The 27645-nt window shown below is 49.9% G+C and overlaps 1 protein-coding gene across 1 annotated transcript; it reads left to right on the top strand.

Moving 5' to 3' along the window:
• Positions 1-1820: 1820 nt before the first annotated feature.
• LGALS4 (galectin 4) lies at positions 1821-27135 on the top strand. Its single transcript, XM_060257964.1, has 10 exons — positions 1821-1895; positions 9883-9971; positions 13453-13642; positions 16591-16725; positions 17709-17747; positions 20029-20058; positions 20846-20875; positions 22149-22237; positions 24335-24494; positions 26903-27135. The coding sequence occupies exons 1-10, from the start codon at positions 1851-1853 to the stop codon at positions 27047-27049; spliced, it is 954 nt and encodes a 317-aa protein (XP_060113947.1). The 5' UTR covers positions 1821-1850; the 3' UTR covers positions 27050-27135.
• Positions 27136-27645: the final 510 nt, after the last annotated feature.

Raw genomic sequence — 27645 nt, forward strand, 5'->3', positions numbered from 1 at the left:
TATCCAGCACCTAACAAATGAGTTTGACATCCCCGTATCTAATCCCCTTTGAAAGCTGATTATTCTTGTGTCCATCGCTACAACCTCTGGCTGCAAATTCCTCATTTCAATCACTCTCTGTGTAAAGTAGCACTTCTTTTTGTCTGTCCTGAACCTACTGCCCATCAGCTTCATACAGTGGCCCAAACCCAGGTGTCATCAGGAGGTCCAACAGTGGGGCCATCAAGAGGTCCACCGGTGGGGTCTATCAAGATTGGTATTGTCTACTCAGACTGGCAGCGGCTCTCCGGGGTCTCAGGCAGGGGTCTTTCACTTCAGCTGTTCCTTTTAACTGGGACCTTCTGCATGCCAAGCAGAGGCTCTACCAGTGAGCCTGAGTTCCTCCCCATTGTCTCCAAAATTCTGAGGAGCAACTGGGGGGCTGGTGCCTCTGAGATGCTGCTACCTTCATGGGTGTGTGTGCGTGCTGTTCTTGACCTGCACAGATGGGCAACCAGGAATTCTCCCATGCCTGCTAGACTAGCTGGTGGCGAAATTAGAGGACGTTGCACTGGCTAGACAGATGGGAATCTCGTTGCTGAGTGGTAGGGTGGTCATAGTGGCCAAAAAGCAGGGTGGGGGTGGGGTAGCCCAGAGAAGAAACCCTGAAGTGGGATCAAGAGCCAGAGATACTGAAATGAGAGAGGAGGGAAGTCTCTCCTCTCCAAGGATTCTAAATGTCACCTAAATCAGGGGTGTCAAATATGCAGCCCAGGGGCCAAATCAGGCTCCCAGAGGGCTCCTATTTGGTCCCTGAGCAACTGGTTGTCATCTGCTTCCTTCTCCCTCTCTCTTGCTTCCTTCTCCAAGGCTTTGCAAGGCTTGCTCAGTCACACAGGAGCTACTGAGCCAAGCCTCTCTTCCTACTGAACCAAACCTCTCTCTATTGGCTGAGGCTCCTCCCCCTCCTGGTCCCCTGGGGAAGGAAGGAAAGAACTAGAGCTTTCTTTGCCCAGTTCCCTGGATCCGATCCCATGGGAGAAATACAAAGAAAGCACCTTGAAGACTGAGTGCTAATGTTTTAAGCATGTTTTAAGGTGTTTTTTAAAAAATATTTAATTGTGTCCTTTATAAAGTTTATATCTCTGCTACCTAATCTTAAATAGGAACACACATGGCCTGGCCCAACAAGGTCTCATTTATATCAGATTTGGCCCTCATAACAAAATGAGTTTGACACCTCTGTTCTAAATCAAATGCAAAGACCCATTTAAAGAAAAAACTAGGGCTGAGTGTTAGTGTCGAAGACTGTTCAGTGACCTTGGGACAGCTGTTCTCTCAGCCTCACCTACCTCGCAGGAATGGTGTACGAGGACAGAAGCGCCCTTCTGAACTACTTGAAACAAGATGGAAAAGTGAGCGGCCTGCCACATCACAAGTGCGGGCGCAGGTTTTTTTTTCTTGGTATGGAGATGGAGCTTCACCTGGGACATTTCTGCCTGTCCAGCTGCTGTTAAAAACACAGGCTGGAAGAGCTGCCAAACCTTTCAGTGGCTCAGAGAAAGACATTTGCCAGCTTCCCTTTCCTCCTTGCCTTAACCACTGGGCAGTATTCAAATGGAATTAATGTCCATATCTCCAAACTTTCCAGGAAACAGAAATTTCCCCGCTGCACATGTAAAGAGAGGCTAAGGTGGAGATGCAAACTGCAGAGTGCTGCATGAACTTTCTACCTGCTGGAGGGGAGGGGGGGGCTAGTGCCAACTGCCCCACCCCGTGAAAGGCACCTATAAAAACCTTCCGCCATCTGGTCTCTCTTTTTCTCCCTCCAGCTTTGCCCCTCTTTGTTCCGCAGGTGAGCCTTCGCCATCATGAACTACGTCCCAGCACCAGGCTATATGCCAACCTACAATCCCGTGAGTATTTCTTTCTCTCTCTTGCCCCTTTTCTCCCAGGGAATCTCAGATTTTGTGCTGTTAATTCACACCTCGGATGCATGCTGGAATCCTTCGTGCATATTCCCTGTCTTGGAGCAATGAAAGTTACAGGTGTATTAACCAATAGAGCAAAAAAAGTCTGGAACTCTTCAAACATCTTTGCACTTCCTCTGACAGGTTCCCAAATAGGATGTCCAGGTCCCTCTTGGGGGGTAGGGGTGCCAAATCCAGGTTGGAAAACTCCTGGAGATTTGGGGATGGAGCCCAGGGGAGACAGGGACTTCAGTGGGGTACAAAGCCACAGAGTCCAACCTCCAAAGTATCCATTTTCTCCAGAGGAACTGATCTCTGTAGTTTGGAGGTGAGCTGTAATTCCAGGGGACCCCCAGGGCCTACCTGGAGGATGGCATCCCTAATATCTATATAATTTGTACTGAGAAGTAGCCTCACAGTCTATAGCAAATAGCTTATTTGCCAGACCCAAAACTTCTGCATCAATCTAAAGTTTGCATTGTCTTGTACATCCAAGAATTCTATTACAATACCTTCTAAATTAAAGTTGGGGGGGGCACATGCTTCATTTCAACACCCCTTCCAATATGCTGGAAAATAGGTGGGGGGGGGGGTCCCCAGGGTGCCCTTCAAGAAGCTTGGACCAAACCGCCAGGGGAGGCTGGCTTTGAAAGCCAATTAACTATCCAGCCAATTCCCCTGACCTTTGATTTCAATTTTGGTGGTGGCGGGGCCAATCTTTGTGCCATAAATCAAATCCAAAAGATTAGAAAATGCTGCTCTCATTATCCCGATCCTTCCTTCCTTCCTTCCTTCCTTCCTTCCTTCCTTCCTTCCTTCCTTCCTTCCTTCCTTCCTTCCTTCCTTCCTTCCTTCCTTCCTTCCTTCCTTCCTTCCTTTTCACACTCTGCCAAAACACAAGAAGAGCACAATTTGTAGCATGCCCTCCAAAATTTGGTCCTGAAAGCTTTACACTGGCCGTTTCCAAACAGAGGTTCTTCTTTGTCACAGACTCTGGAAAAATTTAGGTGGTCTTCTGACCCCCTCCAGGCCTCCCTGAAATGTGCAATTCCTAGGGGGTCCCCTGAAGCTGTGTAAGTTGTCATCATCCTCTGCAGAGACCCTCTTGTGGTACCACCTGCTCCAAGTTGGGACCCACATTCCCTCTAAGCTGCAGTGTCTTGTGAGCAAAAACTCTACTTTGTGAGCCACTGGCATGAAAGTTGTAAGCTGCTGCATAAATTAGTGTGCTCTGAGGTCATCCTTCCCAGGGTTGCCAAGTCCAATTCAAGAAATATCTGGGGACTTTGGGGGTGGAGTCAGGGGCAAGGTTGTGTCAAGCACCACTGAACTCCAAAGGGAGTTCTGGCCATCACATTTCAAAGGACTGCACACATTATTTCCCTCACTGGAAATAATGAAGGATAGGGGCACCTTCTTGTAGGACTCATAGAATTTGACCCCCTGGTCCAATCCTTTTAAAACTGGGGGGGGGTATTTTGGGGAGAGGCGCTGGATGCTATGCTGAAAATTTGGTGCCTCTGCCTCAAAAACCTGCCACCTCAGATACTCGTGGATCAATTCTCCATTATATCTTATGGGGATTGGCCTCCATAGGGAATAATGGAGTGCTCAGCAGACATTTCCCTCCCCCCCCCGGTTTCTGATGACCCTGAAGTGGGGGGAGGGAGGCTCTCCAAACCAAGGGATCACCTGCCTCCACCTGGGGATTGGCAACCCTAATCCTTCCTGAGCTAAGACAAAAATGTGTGAGCTGGAGGCTAGAAATCTGTGAGCTAGCTCAATCTAACTCAGTTTAGAGGGAACACTGATTGGGACCACTCTCCTACTTTTGGGACTGCTCTGTCTCTCGCCATCCTTCACATTCTCTCCATAGTTTGTCCGCCTGTCATAAGAAAAGAGAATGGGGGGCATGTCCCTCAGGTGACCCACCATGGGCTACCTCATGGCACAGCATAACTAGTGTGGCCTTATCTATCAGGTCTCTTTCCCCCTTCCTGTTTGCACAGAACTCACCCCCAAATCCTTTGCCACCTTTAGAGGGTGCTTGGAAGGAAGGTGGCATAGAAGAGCCCAAGTCAGATCTGGAAAGCTAGGCGGGGACAGTACTTGGAAAGGAGTCAGGGGGGTTGCCAGGTTTCCCCTGACTTGCCCACGACAAGCAGTGATGGATTAAACCCTGTGGAGGTCTCTAGGCAGTCAAAATCTTGGGGGGTCCCTTGCAAATGATCAATTGCTGGCTGTGGGTGCAGGCTTGGAGGGCTGCAAGCAGGGGGGAAGCTGAGGGGGGGCAGCCCGGAGACCCTAAAGGCATGGGGCCCATAGGCCTACTTGGCCTAATTATTAATCCGGCTCTGACGACAAGAACTTTTGGTGCATGTTGTAATCAGTGTTCCCTCTAAGCTGAATTAGTGTGAGCTAGCTCCTAGGTTTTTACCCTCTGGCTCACACATTTTTGTCTTAGCTCACGAAAAATGGCCTCAGAGCGAACTAATTTGTGCAGTAGCTCACAACTTTAATGCTAATAACTCACAATTTTAATACTAGTAGCTCACAAAGTAGAATTTCTCCTCACAAGACTCCACAGCTTAGAGGGAACATTGGTTGTAATGGCAATGAGATCTCCTCTTGCTTTTTTTGCAGGGGGGGGGAGGGAGGGGTGCCTTTGCATGAGGGGCTGTGCACTTGTGAATTGTTGCCTTCCTATGCAAGGAGAATAAATTTCTTCTTGACAAATCGTACCGGTTAAGAGAGCCCACAGTGTTGCGCATGCGTGGCAGTCTCCTAGCGAGATGGGTTTGCCCAACTGCAAAGTAATATGTGCACAGGTCATGTGGGCAAAAACTAGTCTACTCAAGAGCAATGCTGCTCTCATTCTGAATCACAGCAGCTTCAATGAACACTGGCCAAGGAACATACTGGATCTCACCAGCCAGGCCCAGTGGGTATCAGCCTGAGATCTGATTTCCCCTTCTGCGGTTTTCTTTTAATTCCTCTGCATGGAAAGATCAGATAAAGGGGGACCAGCGAAATTGTACTTGGCCCTATTTGGCTGGGTGGAGTAAAAAGAGTACTTGGAGGGACCCTAGCAAATGAATCCTCTACGCCTGCCCCGCTCAGCACTCCGTTCCTGGGCAGAACGATATCAATAATTAACCAGAAGTTTATTACCCCTGACAAACCCAAAAAGCTCACCTAGGAACAGGAAGGTTCTGCAGGTGTGTGTGCCTGCGTGGGTGGGAGATGGAATTTGCCCTGAATTAGGGGTGGGGAAGCAGAAATGGGTAAACAAAGGGCTTTCGCTGAGCTCACTTTAGGTTCTTTCTAAACTAAGAGGGCCAATAAAGGGGAAATTGCACCCCCTGCTGCCAGACATGGGGGATACTCTGTCCATGCTCAGGAACACACCTTCACACACACTAATTAACACCCATTCAATCACTTTCGATGCACTTTGCAACTGGATTTAATTGCATGAAATGGCAAAACCCACTTGCAAAGGGTCAGTGAAGTGGATTGAAACTGCATTATGTAGCATGTGTGAAAACGCCCTCTTTTTCTGCTCTGGCTCTCTGGCCTGCTCAGAAATTTCTAGTTGAGTGAGTCTCATTCTCAGAGAGCTTCCGGAATCACATTTCCCCTCTCCTTCTAACCTCACCACTTCATATATCATAGCACCAAAAGAGAGATTTCTTTAAAACTAGAGATTTACCCACAAAAAAACAAAAAAAAAATTGGGGGAGAGAAAAGATCTCCCTTGGCCCTATTCTGCCCACCACAGTTTGGTTCAGAGCTGGGGGTGGGGGGTGGAATCATTGGTCTGACTCCATTGAAGACATCTTGGCATGCATAGACCCCTCCGAATGATAGAGACACCCTCTCCAGAGTACCCACCCTGCACAACTTCACATACAGAGGCACAACAGGGGAACTCCCAGTGAGGGGGGGTCTTCTGCTTCCAGATGCCTCATGTGGCTTTTGCTGATGTGGAATTTGGTCACTTCTGTTTCTGTTTTGTATTCTGCTGATTTGACTGTGTTATGTATTGAACATAAGAGGTTATGCAGCATGGCGATTGCGACTGAAGGCGACCCCTGGGTCCCCGGATGTAGCTCGCCATACGCCCCGCCCATTAAGATCTGTGGCGGGAAGCTTGACTGACCAGGATTGGCCTGGTCAGATGAGGGGGCAGTTCCGGGCAATGTATATAAGCGGGGCCCAGCCCGCGTGCTCTCTCTCTTGTGATGTACTACTGAATAAACTATGTTGCCTTCAACCCGTCTCGGTTCTCAGTACATTACAGTGGCAACGAGGATGGGATCCTAGCCAGCCCAATCCAAAGGGCTTTGCGGATCCGGTCGGAGACGACGAAGGCAAATCGGTTGTAGACCGACTCGCCCGCCGCTGCAGCCACCATGGCTAACCAGAGCGGAACCACGGGCCGCCTCGAAGAATTCAACCCCGCTACTCCGGAGAGGTGGGAGACCTACATGGAGCGGGTCACGTGCTATCTTCGAGCGAACAGGATAACGGAGGATAGCCTAAAGAGAGACGTCCTCCTGAGCGTCTGCGGAGAGGCCACGTTCGAGATCGCCAAGGGTCTCTCAGCCCCCGTGAGGATCATGGAGAAGACGTATGAGGAGATCATCAGACTCCTCACCAGGCACTTCTTGCCCCAACCCTCACTCATCGCTCGCCGGTTCCTCTTCCACAAGAGGGACCAAGAGGCGGGAGAGACGGCAGCGGACTACCTGGCTGCTCTCTGCCAAATCGCGGGCAACTGTAGCTTCGATAAGCTAGAGGAGGCCCTGAGGGACCGTTTCGCCTGGGGCCTGAGGGACAAAAGATTGCAACAAAAGCTCTTCGCGAGGGAAGAGCTCACCCTCCAGAACGCTTTCAATGAGGCCGTTTCGTTCGAGCAGACCACGAAAACCTTCCCCAACGCGAGGGTTAAAGCCGTCCATCAGGAAGAGATGGGCCCCAGCCAACCAGGTGAAGAAGAGGCACTCCAGCTACGCCGCCAAACAGGGATGAGCCCACGAGCGACCCAGCGACCCCGAGCGACCGAGAGACCAGCTGCCACCAAGTGCGCCAGCTGCGGAGACCAACACGAGCGACGGGACTGCCCCTACCGCAATGTGGTCTGTAGGAGCTGCGGCAAGATGGGCCACATTGCGAGGGCCTGCTGGGCCAAGGCCACTCGCCGCCGCCAGTCTACCAACCAGGAATCGACCAGGGACTACTCGACCGCCTCGACCAGTGTGCAGGTAATGAACTTGCCCGACGATACCCCCCAAAAGGTCAAGGTTTCGGTCAGGATCGAGGGCAAACCCTGCCCGGTGGAACTGGACTCGGGTTCCTCCATCTCCATAATTTTGGAGGAATCCTTGAGGAAGCTGTGCCCACGTGGCCTGCCCAGACTGCGACCAGCATGCTTCGTGCTACGGGACTTTCAAAAGAACCCTGTCCAAATCCTGGGTTGGGCAACGGTGGGGGTGGAGTACAACGGGTTTAGGGATAAACTCGACATACTGGTGGTTAAACGGCAGTTCACCACCTTATTGGGCCTGGCTAGGTTCCGGCCGCTGGGAATAAAGATTGTGGGGGTGCAACAGCTGGGGACGCAGGTATTCGAAAACGTGTGCAGGGAGTTCCCATAAGTGTTTGATGGGGCCCTGGGGTGCTACAAGGGCCGTCCCATATCTTTACCCCTCGATCCCCACGTGTGGCCTGTAAGGGTGGGTACCGTCCTGGGTCACCAACTCCCGGACGGGAGGGAGGTCCCAGTAGCATACTACTCGAGGACCCTGACCCCAGCGGAGCGGAACTATGCCCAGATAGATAAAGAGGCCTTAGCGATTGTGGCAGGGGTGCATAAATTCAACGACTTATGAACTTATGCACTACCTGTACAGGAGACGTTTCACCATAGCCACAGACCACAAACCGCTCCTGGGCTTCCTAGCCCCGGACCGCCAAACGCCACAGATTCTATAACAGCGCGTTTTACGGTGGAATCAGTTCCTCAATTCCTACACGTATGCCCTGGTCCACCGGCCGGGCAAGGCGATGGGACACGCAGATGCTCTCAGTCACCTACTGCTGCCTTCCATAGACCCCAACCCGGCCCCAGCCCACTAAGTGATGCTCATTGAAACGCTACTGGAGAGACCCCTACACGCAGCAGAGGTGGCGAAAGCCACGGGGCACGACAAAATACTCGCACGACTGGGTGGTAAGGGGATGGCCAGAGGGAAAACAGGGCAAGGAGTTCAGGGCATACACAACACGCAAGGAGGAACTATCCTCCCATAAAGGCTGTCTGTTATGGGGGAGCAGGGTGGTAGTTCCTCCCCTGCTGCGGAGTCAAGTGCTGGGGGCTCTTCATGAAACACATCCGGGGATTGTATGGATGAAGGCCTTAGCACGCAGCTATGTATGGTGGCCGGGGATGGACGAAGAAATAGAGGGGTGGGTCCGGAGGTGCAAAGCATGCCTAGAGTCCCGACCAGCCTAGCGCCCCTGCTCAATGCTGGGAAACACACAGGAAGCCGTGGTCTAGGTTACACATCGACTTTGCGGGCCCCTTTCAGGGACAAATATTTTTCATCCTGGTGGATCCGTACACCAAGTGGTTGGAAGTTATTCCAGTAGCTTCAACCTCAACGGCGGTGGCGATCCGGGCGCTACGCAGGGCCCTGAGCACACACGGGATTCCGGACACCATCGTCTCGGATAACAGGACACCATCGTCTCGGATAACGGGAAATCCTGGGAATTCCGGGAGTTCATGCAGAGATACCTTATACAACACATACGGTCCGCCCCCTTCCATCCAGCCACCAACGGCCAAGCAGAGCGGATGGTGCGCACCACGAAAGAAGCACTGGGCCGTATCGTGCAGGGGGACTGGGACCATCGCCTAGCCGCCTTCCTATTTGATAATAGGATAACCCCCAACCCAGTAACGGGGGTCAGCCCAGCCGAGTTGTTAATGGGGCAAAAGCTAATCACTAGATTAGATAAGCTGCACCCCGACAGGGCCACGGACATCCGCAGTTCCCCGGAGTTCAGAGAAGCGGCCAGGGGATTCTTTCCAGGGGATCCGGTATATGCCAGGAACTACGCGAGCGGCCCCGAGTGGGTAGCAGGCCGGGTGCTTCGAGTGATAGGGTCCCGTCACTACGATGTATCCACGGAGGGAGGAAGTATATTGCGGAGGCATATAGACCAGATACGTCGCCGCACCTTGCTGAAAGAACCGGCCGCAATACGGAGCGAGGAGCTCACAGCTGCGACCCACAGAGAGCGACCCCAACCCTGACGACCGCTCTGGCCGATTGGGTGGCAAAGCCAGACCGCAGCGGGGGTGACCCCCCAGGAGCAGGGACACCTGACGAGCGGCAGCACAAGGACAACCATGGCCCCGGTGGCACTGGCAACCGCTCCAACTCCACCAGCAATCCCTAGGAGGTCTACCAGGGAGCGCACAGCCCCCGCCTATTTGCGGGACTATGTGTCCTAAGCTAGGGGGAAGGAGTATTATGTATTGAACATAAGAGGTTATGCAGCATGGCGATCACGACTGAAGGCGACCCCTGGGTCCCCGGATGTAGCTCGCCATACGCCCCGCCCATCAAGATCTGTGGCGGGAAGCTTGACTGACCAGGATTGGCCTGGTCAGATGAGGGGGCAATTCTGGGCAATGTATATAAGCGGGGCCCGGCCCGCGTGCTCTCTCTTGTGATGTACTACAGAATAAACTATGTTGCCTTCAACCCGTCTCGGTTCTCAGTACATTACAGACTGTTTCTGTAACCCCACGCTTTATGGATGCAGGTCAAAGACATTATTTCAATCGTAGCATCCACTGATGAATTAATTAATTAATTAATCAATGACTCATTCAACAGCCCCTTTTCCCTTCTTGCAGCCTCTCCCATGTTCGAAGCCCGTGCCTTATGGACTGCGTGCTGGAATGTCTGTCTATGTTCAAGGGATGATACCCCACACTACTGACAGGTAAACCTAGATGGGTAGCCGTGTTAGTCTGTCGGTAGCAGTAGAAAAAAGCAAGAGAGAGAATAGCACTTTCAAGACTAACGAGGAAAGCGCTTTCCTGAGTCATTGCTCACTTCTTTGGAGTAGCACAAAATTTGTGGCAGAGCAAGCAGTGACTCACAAAAGCTCCTGCCCCCCTGCCACAAATGTCAGTTTTTGAGACACTACTGGGTTCCTGCTCTTTTCTACTGCACCAGGTAGACCTGCCTTTGAGGTGCACAAAAGGGTGGAAAGTATAGCAAACGCCTTCTCTCTCTCTAAGCGGGCTCTGGGCTGATCCGCAAAGTCTGAATTAGCTGCAGCAGATTCTCCAAATCCCTGACAGGAATGTATCTTTAAGCAAATGCAGCCCAAGATTATTATTTTGGGGAGAGAGGGGGATTTAGCATGTTTAGCATGTATTTGTCAAAAGACCTGCTTAACCTGTCCTCCTAGGGTTGCCAAGTCCAATTCAAGAAATATCTGGGGACTTTGGGGGTGGAGCCAGGAGACTTTGGGGGTGGAGCCGGGAGACAAGGGTGTGACAAGTATAATTGAACTCCAAGGGAGTTCTGTCCATCACATTTAAAGGGAAAGCACACCTTTTAAAATGCCTTCCTTCCATAGAAAATAATGGATAGGGGCACCTTTTTGGGGGGCTCATAGAATTAGACCCCCTGGTCAAATCCTTTTGAAACTTGGGAGGTATTTTGGGGAGAGGCACTAGATGCTATACTGAAAATTTGGCGCATCTATCTAAAAAAACAGCCCCCCCCCCAGAGCCCCCAATACCCGCAGATCAATTTCCCATCATTCCCTCTGGGAATCGTTGATGCAGGTGCATGATGTCTGTGGGGGGAGGACTTCCCCCGCCGGCCAGCTGGCTGGGGGAGCGGGGAAGCCTGTAAAACTGGGGTATCTCCCGCTGGGACCTGGGGATTGGGAAGCCTATGTCCTCCTTTGGGGCGATTCAGGTTTTAAGTGCTTACGGCCTCCATGTTTTTTGTCTTATCTCCAGTCATGAGAACTAGGAATATGGAAAGGTGGCACACACATTTTCTAGATTTAAAACAAAAACAAAACCTCTGAGATTCTAAGGAGGCTGGATTCAGTGCAAACTTTAAAGGAAGAAGGGGAAATGTTGTTCCTTCATTTCGAAATGAAGCACAATGCTTTCTGTCTCCCGTTATTGTATTCCTATGAAGAAATATAATTTAAATTGTTTTAACTGTTTTATGATGTGATATTTACGGTAATTGTTTTTATTGCTTTTAACGTACTGTTGTAACCCACCCTGAGCCTGTTTGTGAGAAGGGCAGGATATAAATATAAAGAAATAAAAAATAATAAATAAATAAAAGTTAAGGTATTGGGGGATTTTCTTTGAGTTTAGAGCCAAGATTTCTGAAGTTCTGCAAGGGTACAGCAGGTGAACGCTTTACCATGCCCATGGTAGAGCCAGTTTGGTGTAGTGGTTAAGTGTGAAGACTCTTATCTGGGAGAACCAGGTTTGATTCCCCACTCCTCCACTGGCACCTGCTGGAATGGCCTTGAGTCAAGCCATAGCTATCGCAGAAGTTGTCCTTGAAAGGGCAGCTGCTGTGAGAGCTCTCTCAGCCCCACCCACCTCACAGGGTGTCTGTTGTGGGGGGAGAAGATAGAGGCGATTGTAAGCTGCTCTGAGTCTCTGATTCACAGAGAAGGGCGGGGCATAAATACGCAGTCTTCTTCTTCATAATATTAATGCCCGTAATATCATGCCCATAATATCAGTGATCTTGACGAGTGATAGATCCAGGGTAGGTAAAAAGAAGTCCTTTCTTTCTTGAGTAATTAACCTGTGGAATTCACTGTCACAGGATGCTGTGATGGCCACTAGTAAGGTGGGCTTTCAAAAGAAAATTAAGGGAGGAAGAGCAATGGTTCCTTAAGGCAGCGGCCCCCAACCTTTTTAGCACCAGGGACCAGTTTTGTGGAAAGATTTTTTTCCCCACAGACTGGGGGTGGGGGGCAATGGTTTTGGGATGATACAATTGTGCACTTTATTTCTATTTGTTTGGTGTGGTGGTTAAGTGTGTGGACTCTTTTCTGGGAGAACAGGATTTGATTTTCCACTCCTCCACTTGCAGCTGCTGGAATGGCCTTGGGTCAGCCATAGCTCCTCTTGCAGAGCTGTCCTTGAAAGGGCAGCTTCTGTGAGAGCTCTCTCAGCCCAATCTACCTCACAGGGCATCTGTTGTGGGAGAGGAAGGGAAAGGAGATAGTGAGCCGCTCTGAGACTCTGAAATTTGGAGTGGAGGGCAAGATATAAATCCAATGTCGTTGTCTTATTATTATTATGACTACATTGTAATATATAATGAAATAGCAGGAGCCAAGTTGCACCTTTAAGACCAACCAATTTTTATTTAGAACGTAAGCTTTCGTGTGCTCTTAAGCACACTTCGTCAGATGAGGAATCTGGCACACTGAGCAAAGAAGAAGATATTGGATTTATATCCCACCCCCCACTCGGAAGAGTCTCAGAGCGGGTCACAATCTCCTTTCCCTTCCTCCCCCACAACAGTCACCCTGTGAGGTGGGTGGGGCTGGAGAGGGCTCTCACAGCAGCTGCCCTTTCAAGGACAACCTCTGCCAGAGCTATGGCTGACCCAAGGCCATTCCAGCAGGTGCAAGTGGAAGAGTGGGGAATCAAACCCAGTTCTCTCAGATAAGAGTCCGCATACTTAACCACTACACCAAACTGGCTCTCCAAAAAGTCTCAATGACAGAATAGTAATATTAACAAATTGAGCAAACCTTTGATCTGAGCTTCTCAGGTTTGCTCAATTTGTTAATTTTACTATTTTGTCATTGTACCATTTTACATTCTAAACCTCTGCCTACCAGATAATTTTACTTCACTGTCATTGGTTCTTAAATCTGTACCATGTTGCATTCTGGGCCACTACCTATCAGCTATGTATGGCTCTGCTCAGCTATGTATGGCTTTGCTCACTGTGCTAAATTCCTCGTCTGATGAAGTGTGCTTAAAAGCGCACGAAAGCTTACGTTCTAAATCAAATCGGTTGGTCTTAAAGGTGAAACTTGACTCCTGCTTTGTTCAACTGCTTCAGACCAACACGGCTGCCCGCTTGGATCTATATAATGAAATAATTATACAACTCTTGGCCTGGTTGCTAACAGGCCATGGACCAGCACCGGTCCACGGCCCAGGGGCTGGGGATCCCTGCCTTAAGTGCTATGAGCATTAGGGACTAAATGACTATTAGTATTAGGGGCGCCATATCTTGAATATTCGTCCTGGCAGATAATAACGGGGAGGCTTTAGTCTTGGTGTCTTTGCTTGTGGGCCTTGAGGAGCATCTGGGGGGGCGCTGTGTTAAACGGGATGCTGGACCCGTTGGCCCAATGGTTGGATACTTTGACATTCTGTTTTTTGGGGGGGATTCTCTTCTTCCAGCTTCCGGGTGAACTTCACCAGCGGGAGCGACATCGTCCTGCACTTCAACCCTCGCTTTAAAGGCCACGACTCGATCGTCCTGAATAGCTGCCACGGGGGCAAATGGGGAAAGGAGGAACGCCATAACATGTCCTTGCAGCTGGGCCAGCACTTTGAGATCATCTTCATCATCAACAATGACCATTTCCAGGTTTGTGTGCGCGTCAGCAAAGCCCAACTCTTGTACAGGCACTCCAGAATTAGTTTGTGCTTCTGCCTGAACTTGAGGGATGCTTGGCATCTCTGTACAGCCAGTTACAAACTCTCTGCGGGATCCTGGTGAGCTGCTAGGGAAGGATCGGAAACATTTTCTGCACTGAGAATTGGGAAAAGTCAGACAAGGAATGCCAAAGATTGGTGCAGTTGAGTTTGCCAGGCACATAGTCTTCCAGTTTGGTGTAGTGGTTAAGTGTGCGGACTCTTATCTGGGAGAACTGGGTTTGATTCCCCACTTCTCCGCTTGTACCTGGAATGGCCTTGGGTCAGCCATAGCTCTTGCAGAGGTGTCCTTGAAAGGGCAGCTGCTGTAAGAGCTCTTTCAGCCCCACCCGCCTCACAGGGTGTCCGTTGTGTGGGGAGGAAGGTAAAGGAGATTGTGACTGTCTGAGACTCTGTGATTCAGAGTATAGGGCAGGATATAAATCCAATATCATTATTATCATCATCATCATCTCCTCCTCCTCCTTCTAGGAGGTTATCTAGGGTAGCCAACTCTGGGTTGGGAAATTCTTGGATATTTGAGGGGTGGGGCCTGGAGAGGGCGGGGTTTGGGGAAGGGAGGGGCCTCATCAGGGTACAGTGCCATGGAATTCACCCTCTAAAGCAGCCATTTTCTCCTGGAGAGCTAATCTCTGTAATCCAGAGATGGGTTGCAAAGGGGTAGATCTCCAGGCCCCATCTGGTTGCAGCATAGCTGGAAATGCAGAGGGAAACACATTGGAACATTAAAACAAATATGTTTGGAGGCGTAGGGTTGCCCGCCTCCAGGTAGGTTAGCCATCCTAGAGTACCACAGTAAGGAGCAAGAGGATACAAAACAACTGTGAAATATTAACGAAATACCACTCCATAAAGAGAAATGTCACTATTAAATACAGTTCAAAAACTTTTTTGAGCAGAAACAGCTACAGAATAAATTCTCATATCCAAAACTCCATATATTTCATAATGCTACAATTCCCATACACTGGACTGGGAATTTTGATAACTTTTGTATTTGATTGCTGAAGAGATTTGTATATAGGAATTTTAGCATTATGAAATATATGGAGTTTCAGATATGAGAATTTATTCTTCAGCTGTAGAGCCTGGAGGTCTCTTGGTGCTGCAACTGGTTTACAGATTAGAGAGTGCGACTCCCTGCCCTCCTCAAACTCCACACTCTCCAAACTCCACCCCTAAACCTCCAGGAATTTCCCATTCCGGAACTGGCAACCAAAAGGCAGGAAGAGCTGCTATGCACTTCGGTCTGAGAAGGCTATGGGATAGAGAGTAGGGTTGCCAAGTCCAATTCAAGAAATATCTGGGGACTTTGGGGGTGGAGACAGGAGACATTGAGGTGGAGCCATAAGTAAAGTTGTGACAAGCACAATTGAACCCCAAAGGGAGTTCTAACCATCACATTTAAAGGAACCTTTTAAATGCCTTCCCTACATTAGAAATAATGAAGGATAGGGGCACCTTCTTTCGGGGCTCATAGAATTGGACCCTCTGGTCCAATCTTTTTGAAACTTGAAGAGCATTTTGAGGAGAGTCATCAAATGCTTATCTGAAAATGTGGTGCCTCTAACCCCAAAAACAGCCCCTCCAGAGCTCCAGATACCCCTAGATCAATTCTCCATTATACCCTATGGGAATCGGACTCCATAGGGAATAATGAAGTGCCCAGCAGACATTTCCCTCCCCCCCCATTCCTGACAACTCTGAAGTGGGAGAGGGCCTGCTCCCACCTGGGGATTGGCATCTCTACTGACAAGTTGCTGAACTTCCAACTTCTTCAAAGTAACACAGAGCAATCAAAGGTTCAAGTTCACCTATCCTATGCAAACGACCTATGAAAAGATTGTGCAACCAACAGAGGGTCCGGGCTGCTTTCACAGCCACTGAGAACAGCCATGTTGTTCTGCCTTCTCCCCCCGCCCCGCTTCAGCTTTAAAGACACAGACACCATCTAGGGTTGCCAAGTCCAACCCCAGAAATATCTGGGGACTTTGGGGGTGGAACCAGGAGACACTGGGGTGGAGCTAGGGGGAGGGGGGAAAATGGCATCGGGGAGCGTGGCCAGCCGCCCCGTCTCGGAGTGGGCGACACCGCCGCGCCGCTGCCACCTCTTCTCTGCTCTCCGTGGCTGCTCCTCCGAGATGGGCTCAGCCTGAGCCCATCTCGGAGGAGCAGCCACGGTGAGCGGAGAAGAGGCGGCAGCGGCGTGGCGGCCTCGCCCGGTCCGCTCCGCCTTTGGGGTGAAATTGGAGGAAGGGGTGGAGGCGGGCCGGGGGCGTGGCGAGCCGCAAGTCCGGGTACTAGAAGGGCCCGGATTCACGGCTCGCCATGCTCCTGGCCTGCCTCCACCCTCCCCTGGTTTTGCCTGCGCTGCTGCCGCCTCTTGGCTGCTCCTCCGAGATGGGCTCAGCCTGGGCCCATCTCGGAGGAGCAGCTGCGGTGGGCGGGGAGGGGGCGGTGGTGGCGCGGCGGCCTCGCCCACTCCAGGATGGGGCGGCTCGCCATGCTCCCCAGCACCATTTCCCCCCTCCCCCCGCTTCCGTTTTTTTGGGGAGCGGGGGAAGAGGGTGGAAATTCTGGGGTCTCCCGCCAGGGCTGGAGGGTTGGGAAGCCTAACACCATCCCAAGAGGAAGCATCCGGAGGTGGAAAGGCACATGGGGGCTGTGGGGGCGGGACTTCCCCCTGTCGGCCAGCTGACTGGGAGCAGGAAGGAGCCTGGGAAAGCGGGAGAACCCCCCTGGGACCTGGGGATTGGCAAACCTTATAGGGAGGGAGGTTGACAAGTACCTTTGGGCACCAGAATGCAAGTCCCAAATCAACACCTGAGTCTTGTGGGCTCCTCTCCTCACCTGAGTGCTCCCTGTTTTGCCTCCTGTCAGATCATGGTGAACAGGAATCCCTTCTGCGAGTTCAAGCACCGGATGCCCATAGAGCGGGTACAGGAGGTGAACGTCGATGGAGACATGGAGCTGCAATCTCTGACCGTCCTCGGAGGGGGCATGATGGGAGGCGGGGTGAGTAATCTTCCCCCCCGGGGAAGCAGGTCTCCCCTTCCCCCCCACCATTGCTGCAGCCCCCAATCACCAAGTTTGCTGTGGACAGTGGCTGGCAGCTCCCCTCAGCCCAGGCTGTTGCGGTCCTGAAAAAATACTATAGGAAGAATTGGGGCATCAACAGCAGCTTCTCTGCTGGCCTCTGAGGTCAGGAAGGATTCTGAACCTCAGCCCCTTCCCACCCAGTTTGTGTTTCCTAAAAGAATTTGGGTACTTCTGTGGGAGCCTACAGGAAACAGGTTTCTTGCATTCCAGTTCTAGGGCACTTCGGTCTACCCCCCTCCTCCAAGCTGTCCAGGTGCATATACCCCAGAGAGCACTGCATTCAGGGGCTCTAAATCTTTTGTGAATTCCTGAGCCGAAGGAGGCTAAACTAAGTTTGACCAGGGCCAGAGCCTTCTCGGTGGCAGCACCAACATTATGGAATAACTTCCCAAATGACATCAGGGCCTTACGAGATCTTGCCCAGTTCCGTAAGGCCTGTAAAACAACATTGTTCCAACATGTTTTTAAGAACTAAGGGGAGAGTGCTGCCAAACGCTTAGAAGCTGGGCATATTTATATCACTATCATTGCACTTTTGTGAGACACTGACCTAGGCCATCAGCATATCTGGAAACTACGAGAAACCACGAAGAACTATGGGACGCCGTCCATCTATCTATTTATCTTATACATTACATATCAGCAGATATAGCACCAAAGAAGTTAATTTTATATATTATGGTTTTAATAATTGCTTAATGTTCTATACTAATATTGTTTTATAATAGATCATTGTATTTTATGATGTTAATATGCTGTTAGTTACACCTGAGCTTGTTCACCCACTACAAATAGAGATAGATAGATAGATAGATAGATAGATAGATAGATAGATAGATAGATAGATAGATAGATAGATAGATAGATAAAAATTTAATCCTCTGTTTATCTTTGTGTAGGGAATGCCAGCACAGCCTCACCCTCCAATGGGAATGCCGGTAAGTGCCACAACTTAAGGTGTGCTTAGAGGGTGGGGTTTAATATGGGGACTAGGCAGTGGTGGGATTCAAATAAATTAACAACAGGTTCTATGTTGTTGGGTGATGGAGGGGAAGTGGGCGGGGGAAGGAGACTGGAGCCGGCAGTGAACGGAAAGGAGTCTTAGCTTCGGCAGCCCTGTGTGGCGCTGGCGGCGGCAGCAGCAGCAGCAGCAAACAGCAGCCAGACAAGCAGGTGCCCCACACGCTGCACTAGACACGCGCGCGGGCTGATGGGCAGTTGGGCGCGCGCGCACTGAAGGAGAATGGGGTGGGAGGGGAGAGAAAGGCAAGGGCGAAGCCAAACCAGCAGTCTGAGGAAAGTCCGTGTGTGAGAGGATGCCGAATGCTTTAGCGAAGCAGCTGCTTCGTCAGGCACACGCATAGTGCACACTTGGCGGCCGCAAGTTGGGGCTCGGGGTGAAGCTCACACAAAAATGTAATAAATATTAACAGCAGGCGCCCAGCCAACAAACGGTTCTGCCGAACCGATAGCACATTAGGTATCGGTTCGGCAGAACCGGTGCGAACCGGCTGAATCCCACCACTGGGACTAGGCCCTGGGGCTCACCGTGAGATGCCAAGAGCTGAACCTAAGGCCTTCTGGCTCCAAAGTGAGTGCGCTATCTGTGAACTGCTTAATTTCACTTCTTCCGTGTGCGTTAAGACTCAAAGCAGTTCTCTTTCTCTGAACAAGCCCCCCCCCCCACACACCACCAAGGCTTTTTGGGGTAGAAAAAGCACAGCAGGAACTCATTTGCATATTAAGCCGCACCCCAACATCACTATTGTTTCTTGCCATACCCACAACGCCAAGCCAGCCGGAACTGCGTTCCTGTGTGTTCCTGCTAAAAAAAAAAGCCCTGCGTACTACAATTATCAAATTTCCCCTATTTATTCAGCGGTGGCAGAAGCGGCTGTCAAGTTGAAGTCAACTTATGGCGACCTTGTAGGGTTTCCAAGGCAAGAGACATTCAGAAGTGGTTTGTCATGGTCTGGCTCTGCGTAACAAGCCAGGACTTCCTCAGTGGTCTCCCATCCCATTTACTGACCAAACCTAACCCTGCTGAGCTTTCAAGATCTAGTCTGGATGATTCAGGAATGATCCCCGTAGTTTATTGATCGATTTTGAAATGTTCAGTGCTGCTTTTCCCACCAGCAACGGTGGCTTACAAAAAACTCGGCCTGCAGATAACTGACAATTTAAACGAAAAGACAAGAAAAGGGACGGCTACAAAGCCATGCGACTGTCTCATGAAGCAAGACTTTCTTTTGAAAAGTCTCTTCTCAGAAACAATGCAGATGAATACTCAAATGGGAGTCCAGGGTTGCTACGTCGAGGCAGGTAATGGCTGACCACCTCTGAGCCTCTTTTGATTTGAGGGGGGAATCAAACCCGGTTCTCCCAGATAAGAGTCCGCACACTTAACCACTACACCAAACTGGCTCTCAAGTTGCAGCTGACAAGCACCTATGAAAAAATACAAGACAACAACAAAAAAAGAAGTGGTACTCTGCAAACAGGAACCAAATCTGACATTAAGGAGTTGGTTGATGGTTATCACATGGACTTGTTGAGTCTTATCGTATGTTCATAGAGTTGCCCGTTCCAGGTTCGGAAATTCATTGATATTTGGGGATGGAGGCTGGGGAGGGAGATGTTGGGAGAGGGAGCTCAGTGAGGCATGAGGCCGTAGAGTTCATCTGCCGGAACAGCCATGTTCTCCAGGTAGGGTTGCCAACATCCAGGAGGCACCTGGAGACTCCCTGCTATTACAATGGATTGCCAGATGAAAGGCTCTTTTTTGTAAGCTCTTGGAGGATTGGCTACATCAGGGGTGTGTGGCCTAATATGCAAAGGAGCTCCTGCTAGAATTCTACCCCTTCTTATACTGAATCAGGCCCCCTGTGGTCCCTCAAAGCCAGTCACCTACCCAAACTGGCAGCTGTTCTCCACGTTCTCAGACAGAGGTCTTTCCCATCATTTCCCATCTGGTCCTTTTAACTGGAGTTGGCAAGGATTGAACCAGGGACCTTTGGCATGCCAAGCTGAGGCTCGACCACTGAGCCACAGCCCCTGCTGGAACTTCAGCCAGTGGGGAAACGCAGCCACTTCTGGGGAACAGCAGCCATGTCGGACAGCCAATCCATGTCTGCGACTTGGTTCAGCTTCTGAATCCGTCCAGTGAAAGGGATTCCCATTGGGTTCCTGATTAATGAGAGCTTCTTTCCTGTTTCTTAGGGCATGAATCCAGCCTACCCAAACCTTCCTGTAAGTATGCAGACCAATGATGGGGCAGGAGGTGGGGTGGGTTCATTAGTGCACTGACTTTATCCAGCGGTGAAGTCCAACCAGCTCTAGGGTGTCATGGCAGCTTAACACCAGTGGTTTCTTGCCTCCACTCCAATGAGATGTAGCAGCCACCTCTGGCATGTCTTCACAAGGTGGATTATTTGCACACTGCTACCCAAACCTTGTGGAGCATGGACCATGGTGTGTGTGTTTTCATAGAAGTCCCGCATGCATCAACATAGGTGTTTATTTTCTCTTGCTTCTTAAGGGAAAAAGTCATTCACTGCTACAAGGTACATTCTCACAGGGCGATTAGTAAAGACCCAATTAAATCAGCATGTAGATCCAGTTAATGCAAACAACCTTGGAATCAGTTTCCATGAATTCCCACCTAATCTTTTCCTAGCTTGGCTCGGTGTGGCCCCGCGGCCAATCTACTGGAGTCTGAGTTCAAGTCCCACCTTGGCCGCAATCCCTCCAAAGATCCCAATTGTTCTGCTGGCAGATCTCGGGCGGTCTCCCCACACCTGGCTCCTGGGGTCCAGGGCTGACACCAGGTATCTTGTTTCCTGCTCTGCCACTGGTCGAAATCTGTGGAGGCAGTATTAGATTCTTCCAAGCCTAGCAGGAATTTAAGAAGTGGCCGGAGATGTCTAGATTAGTTCTTTCCCCCCGAATCAAGGGTGTGCATGTCAGGATTCCAAAGAGAGTTCCAGGAGTTTCTGGCTAACCACAGTTTTGGTTTTTGCTTCCCCTCTCCTTACAGATGATGATGGCTCCGGTTTCCTACAATCCGGTGAGTAAAGACAAGTAAAAGTTATTGGGATATTTGGTTAATACAGCTCAAGGAAGCCTCATACTGAGAGCAGTAAATAATTCTCCCAAGAAGTATACTGCAAATAAAAAAGGTAAATTTAAATTTATTCAGGTAGATCCAGCTCACCTTCAGGTTGCAGTCAAAAAGAAAAGGGAGAAACCTAATTTAAAGAGTCCTTTCCCTTTCACAAATGGCCAGGTGTGTGGGAGTATGAGGGCAGCATCTCTACAGGAGAGACCTGCAGAGGCATGTATCTCCATGGAAGGCCATGTGTAGAGAGGGAGGGGACAAAGTGAGAGAGAGGGGAGGGGGGTCGGAGAACAACTCCCAGGTTAAGACAAAGACAGGTACCCAATTCAAGGAGATAATCCCTGTACACGTTTAGAATTATATACTACTCCCCCCATTTTATAGACCTCAGTGTCCAGGTATGCTGAGTCACTGACTCTGACAACGATTGCCTGGCATTTACCTTCTTTGCACTTGTCCAGAAAACTCCCTGGTTTTTGTCCTGGAGGTCTGGGCCATGGAGTGATGCAAAGCTAGAATCATAGAATTGGAAGGGTCCTCCAGGGTCATCTAGTCCAACGCCCTGCTCAATGCAGGAACACAATTCAGCAAGATGCTACCTGGAAAGATGTGAAAACTGCTCTGTGCAAAAAGCTGGCCACGGATGTGAAGCGTTGACACTTTTAATGTCTCCAAAAGTTGTGGTTTCTCAGAAATACTTCTCTTTTTGACAAGCTGCTGAGACACAGTCTTCACCCCTGTCCAAGCGATCCTAATGTTCTATCATCCCAGTTCAGGATTAGGGACATTTGGGATAAGATGGTTGGCTCTTTCGCAAAACGGGAAAGTGATTTCTACAAACTGGCTTAGCATCATCTGTGTTTGTTATTTGGGCCCTGGACTGGGGGAGAGAAAGGGCTGCATTTCACCCCCAAATATAGAGTTACCAACCTCCTGGGGGTGGCTGATCTCCTGGGATTACAACTAATCTCCAGACCACAGAGATGTTGGCAAAACCTAAGTTAGGACTGAGAAAGTGTGAGTGGCCCAGGGTCACCCAGTGAGTTTCCATGACACAAGTGGGGATTCGAACCCGTGTCTTCCAGATGCTAGTCTGATGCTCTTACCCACTTGACCTCACTGGCCTTCACATTGAAGGTTTGGGCGAAAGGAGTGTTGGAAGTCCTTTCTTTCCTCCCTTGCTTTCTAAGCGTAAATTTTGTATAATGCAATTTTGTTTCAGCAAGTGCCCTATAGAGGTAACTTCTCCGGAGGACTGGGCTCAAAGAGGACAGTGGTGGTCAGAGGATTTATCCCACAAAATGCCAAAGGGTATGTGTTATGCTTGTGTTTGAATGTCATGATAACATCAGAAGATCCTGCTGGGTCAGACCAGTGAGGGTCCACCTAGTCCAGCATCCTGTCTCACACAGTGGCCAAGCAGTTCCTTTGGAGGGCCAACAACAGGGCACAGAGGCCGAGGCCTTCATAAGAACATCAGGAGAGCCCTGCTGGATTAGCGCAGTGGTCCATCTCATCCAGGGCCCTGTCTCATACAGTTACTATGGAGTGCCAACAACAGGGCTGAGAGGCCAAGGCCTTCATAAGAACATCAGAAGATCCCTGATGGATCAGACCAGTGAGGGTCCATCCAGTCCAGCCTCCTTTCTCACACAGTAGCCACCCAGTTCCTCTGGAGGGCCAACAACAGGGCAGAGAGGCCGAGGCCTTCCCCTGAGAAGAACATCAAAAGAACCTTGCTGGACCAGACCAGTAGTCTTTCTAGTCCAGCATTCTCTCACACAGTGGCCAGCAAGTTCTTCTGGAGGGTGAACAACCAGGGCCAGATTAACAATTAGGCCAAGAAGGCACTGGCTTATGGGCCCACATGCCTATAGGGGCCCCACGCCAGCTCCCTCCCTCCCCCCCCCCGTTTCCCCCCCTGCTTGCAGCCCTCCCAGCCTGCACAGGCAGGCAGCAACTGAGCCGCTCTTTGCCCGACTTGCCTGGTATGGCTGATCCTGGCGTTGTCACCAAGTTTGCCTCTCTCTGCCTCTCCCCCACTGCTTAGTAAAAGGGGCTTTTAAGAAGGTGCCTGTAGGCTGGAATAGGGGCCTTAGGCAGTGTGGCGGGCACTCAGACTCTGAGATAATTTGCGAGGGGCCTCCCAAGATTTCAACTGCCTAGGGGCCTCCACAGGGTTTAATCCGGCACTGCCAACAACAGGGCAGAGAGGTCGAGGTCTTCCCCTGATAAAAAAAACATCAGAAGAGGCCTGCTGGATCAGACCAGTGAGGGTGCATCTAGTCCAGCCTCCTGTCTCACACAGTGGCCAGCCAGTTCCTCTGGAGGGCCAACAACAGGGCAGAGAGGCCAAGGTCTTCATAAGAACATCAGGAGAGCCCTGCTGGATCAGACCAGGGAGGGTCCATCTGGTCCAGCCTCCTGTCTCACACAAGGGCCAGCTGGTTCCTCTGGATGGCCAACAATAAGACACAGAGGCTGAGGCCTTCCCCTGAGAAGAACATCAGAAGAGGCTTGCTGGGTCAGACCAATGAGGGTCCATCTAGTCCAGCCTCCTTTCTCACACAGGAGCCACCCAGTTCCTCTGGAGGGCCAACAACAGGGCAGAGAGCCCGAGGCCTTCCCCTGAGAAGAACATCAAAAGAGCCCTGCTGGACCAGACCAGTGAGGGTCCATCTAGTCCAGCCTCCTTTCTCACACAGGGGCCAACCAGTTCCTCTGGAGGGCCAGCATCAGGGCAGAGAGGCCGAGGCCTTCCTGATATTCAGGCAATTAGTGCCTCTGAATGTGGAGGTTCCCCTCAGACATAATCTATCTAATTCACTTTGCAAGCTGTTTATTCTTCCAGCTATCATGACATTCTCTGGCAGCGAATTCCGTATTTAAACACTCTTTATGTAAAGAAGTATTTATTTCCCTGCCCCAACCCCTTCTTTCCAGGCTCCATCCCCGAAATCTCCAGGTATTTCCCAACCCAGAGATGGCAACCCTAATAATTTAAACATTAGGTACCACTCTCTTTGCACAGTCAAGGGATTCAGCTGCTTTCCTTCTGCGGCCTACAGACAAATATCTTTGTTCACCAGATTAGATACAGCTTTCCTTTCAGAACTTGTACCAAAAAGGTCAAGAGGTCTGGGTTCAAGTGACAGCCAGTGCTGTAAGAAATCATTAGTCAGTCTTTAAGAGCAACTGGTCTCCTGCCAGCCATAGACCATGCTAGCTAAATGAATCCTCCATGTGCTGGTACAGGCTACCTTTGAAAACTAAAATAAAGCAGGGCTTTTGCCTTCATGTTGGAAAGCTGTCATCTATCAGAAAGAGGACACTAAATTAGACAGAGCTTTGGGTCGGATCCAGCGGGGATCTTCTGACGTCTTTTTTTAATGCTGTTCCCTCACCCAGCTTCCGGATCAATTTCAAAGCCGGCAATGATATAATCCTACACATTAACCCTCGCTTGGATGAGCGGTGTGTTGTGCGGAACAGCTGCCTGAATGGGGCCTGGGGCCGTGAAGAGCGAGAGCTGTCTTCCAACCCCTTTCAGCCTGGACAGTACTTTGATGTGAGTATTCTCCCAGGAGACGGGTTCTAATCCAGTAAGTGTAGGGGAAGGTGTTAAGGGCTGCTGCCTTCTGCTGGAAGATATCAGAATTGCTTCTCTGGATGCCTCTCTGGTGCAGCTTGCTGCTGCCCTCTGCGGGAAAGTCTCAGAATTGCCTTTTGGGGCTCCCTTTTAACTAAAAGGATTAGAGCAGGGGAGTCGAACTCATTTGTTATGAGGGCCAGATCTGACATAAATGAGATCTTGTCGGGCCGGGCCGTGTCGGGCCAGGCCGGGCCATGTGTGCACCTATTTAAGATTAGGTAGCAGAGATATGAACTTTTTAAAGGACACAGACAAACACGACTATATATATATATATATATATATATATATATATATATATATATATATATGGGAGAAATACAAAAAAAGCACCTTTAAGATCAACAAATGCTAATGTTTTATTTAAAGGTTTAAATAAAACCTTTACATAAAACATTAGCACTTGTTGGTCTTAAAGGTACTTGTTGTATTTCTCCCATGGGATCCAGGGAACTGGGCAAAGGAAGCTCTGGCTCTTTCCTTCCTTCCTCAGGGGACCAGGAGGGGGAGGAGCCTCAACCAATGGAGAAAATCAAAGTTTTGCTCTGTAGCTCCTGTGCAGTTGAACAAGCCTTGCAACGCAAGCTGAGATGCAGAAGGAAGCAAGAGAGAGGGGGAAGGAAGCAGACAAGAGCCAGTTGCTCGGGAGATCATGGTTACAGATACATGCGTTTCATAATTTTATTGAGTAAACTTGGGACGTTTTAAATTCAGGTAACAAACCAGCCTCCTGGTCATGTGGGGAGGTCAAGTTTCTAAGACTCACAGTTTTGAAGATAGATCCAGGTGGGCAGCCGTGTGGGTCTGAAGCAGTAGAACAAAGTAGGAGTCCAGTAGCACATCTAAGACCAACAAAGTTTTATTCAGAATGTCAGCTTTCTGATGCATGCATACTTCATCCGACAATGGAATGGGGTACAGTGAGCTGAGCTACATATAGCTGGTGGGCAGGGGTTAAGAATGCAAAGAGGTACAAAGTTAGAATCCAATGGCAAAATAGTGAAATCAACAAATTGAAAGAACATTTGGTCTGGATAGCATTTGCACGGGAAACCAATAAAACAGTAACATGTCAGAATGGGAGAATGATGGTGAGGCTGTCGAAGGCAATAAATGGAGTCTGTTAATTGCTCTGTTGCTTGCAAGTCTGGTTTAAACTTTTCCAAAAGTTTTCCTTTGAAGATAGGTACTGGGTAGCCGTGTTGGTCTGAAGCAGCAGAACAAAATTGGAGTCCAGTGGCACCTTGAAGACCAACAAAGTTTAATTCTGGGTATAAGCTTTCGTGTGCATGCACACTTCTCGTGAAAACTTATAACCTGAATAAAAATGTGTTGGTCTTAAAGGTGCCTCAAACTTTGGTTTTGAAGATAGCTTTGAAGCATGCATGTAAAGCATGTAGGCAAGTTCTTAGACGAATGGAGCTAAACAGAAGTTTAGAGGTGGGTGAGATATGGCTTTGCCCTTTCAACTGCTAGCAGAATTAAAGGGGGAATGTTGGAGGAAGCTCTGCCTAGGAAATATGGATTTGCTTCATTGTAAATTTCAAAATCTGGTTTTCCTGAGCCATTCATTTTATGCCTTGTTATTTTTTTTAAATGAAGTAATATATTTCTGCAAGGCTGGTGAGTCCCTCAAGTATCCCCCCAAAAGTCCTTATCTATGGCTAGCACTGTTCACTGTCCCATGGCTAGCAGAATGAATAGTCTTCTGTCTTAAGGGAAGAAATGCTAAAACTGATCCAAGTTTCGTGGGTAGGGTTGCCAAGTCCAATTCAAGAAATATCTGGGGACTTTGGGGATGGAGCCAGGAGACTTTGGGGGTGGAGCTGGGAGCAAGGTTGAGACAAGCACAATTGAACTCCAAAGGGAGTTCTGGCCAGCACATTGAAAGGGACCGCGCACCTTTGAAATGCCTTCCTTCCATAGGAAATCATGAAGGATAGGGGCACCTTCTTTGGGCGCTCATAGAATTGGACCCCCTGGTCCAACCTTTTTGAAACTTGGAGGGTATTTTGGGGGGAGGCATTAGATGCTATACTGCAAATCTGGTGCCTCTACTTCAAAGAGCAGCTCCCCCAGAGCCCCAGATACCTGCGGATCAATTCTCCATTTTTTTCTATGGGAATAAATCTCCATAGGGAATAATGGGGTGCCCAGCAGACATTTCCCTCCCCTCCCCCCACTTTCTGATGACCCTGAAGCAGGGGAAGGGCCTCCAATCCGGGGGATCCCCTGCCCTCACCTGGGGATTGGCAACCTTATTTGTGGGACAGTTTCCTGCTTCTAATTTTCTTCCTCTCCTGGTCTTTTCTCACCTGGAACAGATCTCCATCCGCTGCGGGAACGAGCGCTTCAAGGTCTTTGTCAATGACCAGCCGCTCTTCAACTTTGCCCACCGTTTCCGCAACTTCCAGCAAATCGATACCCTGGACATCGACGGTGACGTGGTCCTCTCTTATGTCCAGTACTGAGCCAAGAAGGGGACGGGAAGCAGAGACCTTCTCTGGGCCCTGATGGGAGAAAGATACCATAAATGGCAGTTTCAGTAAAGCATTTTATTTTGAAGAATGCATCCGTTGTGATTCTGTACACAGATGTGAACCGCCTTCAGCCTTTGCAGGGGTTTGGGGTGAAGAAAAATGTGGGTTACATTGCTGAGTGTCAGAAGGCCCCGGCTGATTCCTGGAAAATCTTTTCCTTCACACTCCAGTTGTCCCACCAAAGTTCCCTGCCCTGGTTCCCACCCCCCCACACACAGTATCACATCCCAGTGATTAAAACGTAGAATTGGCTGCCAGAGGATGTTGTGAGGGCCACAGGAATAAACAGCTTCAAAGGGGGATGAGATAGATTCATGGAGGACAAGTCTCTCAATGGCTTCTAGCCATGGTGACTGAGGGGAACCTTCACATTCTGAGGCACTAAAGCTCTGAATCCCAGAGCCGGGAGGCAACGTTAGAGGGAGGCCTTAGCCACTCTGTCCTGCTGTTGGCGCTCTGGAGGAACTGGTTGGCCACTGTGTGAGACTAGATGCTGGTCTCAATGGACCACTGGTCTGATCCAGCAG

The sequence above is a fragment of the Heteronotia binoei genome, chromosome 17 (assembly GCF_032191835.1).
Source record: "Heteronotia binoei isolate CCM8104 ecotype False Entrance Well chromosome 17, APGP_CSIRO_Hbin_v1, whole genome shotgun sequence".
NCBI lineage: Eukaryota > Metazoa > Chordata > Lepidosauria > Squamata > Gekkonidae > Heteronotia > Heteronotia binoei.

Coding starts and splice junctions, on each gene's coding strand:
- LGALS4 (XM_060257964.1), top strand. CDS start 1,851: ATGAACTACGTCCCAGCACCAGGCTATATGCCAACCTACAATCCC. Junction 16,726..17,708: donor GGGGCATGATGGGAGGCGGG/GTGAGTAATCTT, acceptor ATCTTTGTGTAG/GGAATGCCAGCACAGCCTCA. Junction 24,495..26,902: donor AGCCTGGACAGTACTTTGAT/GTGAGTATTCTC, acceptor CACCTGGAACAG/ATCTCCATCCGCTGCGGGAA.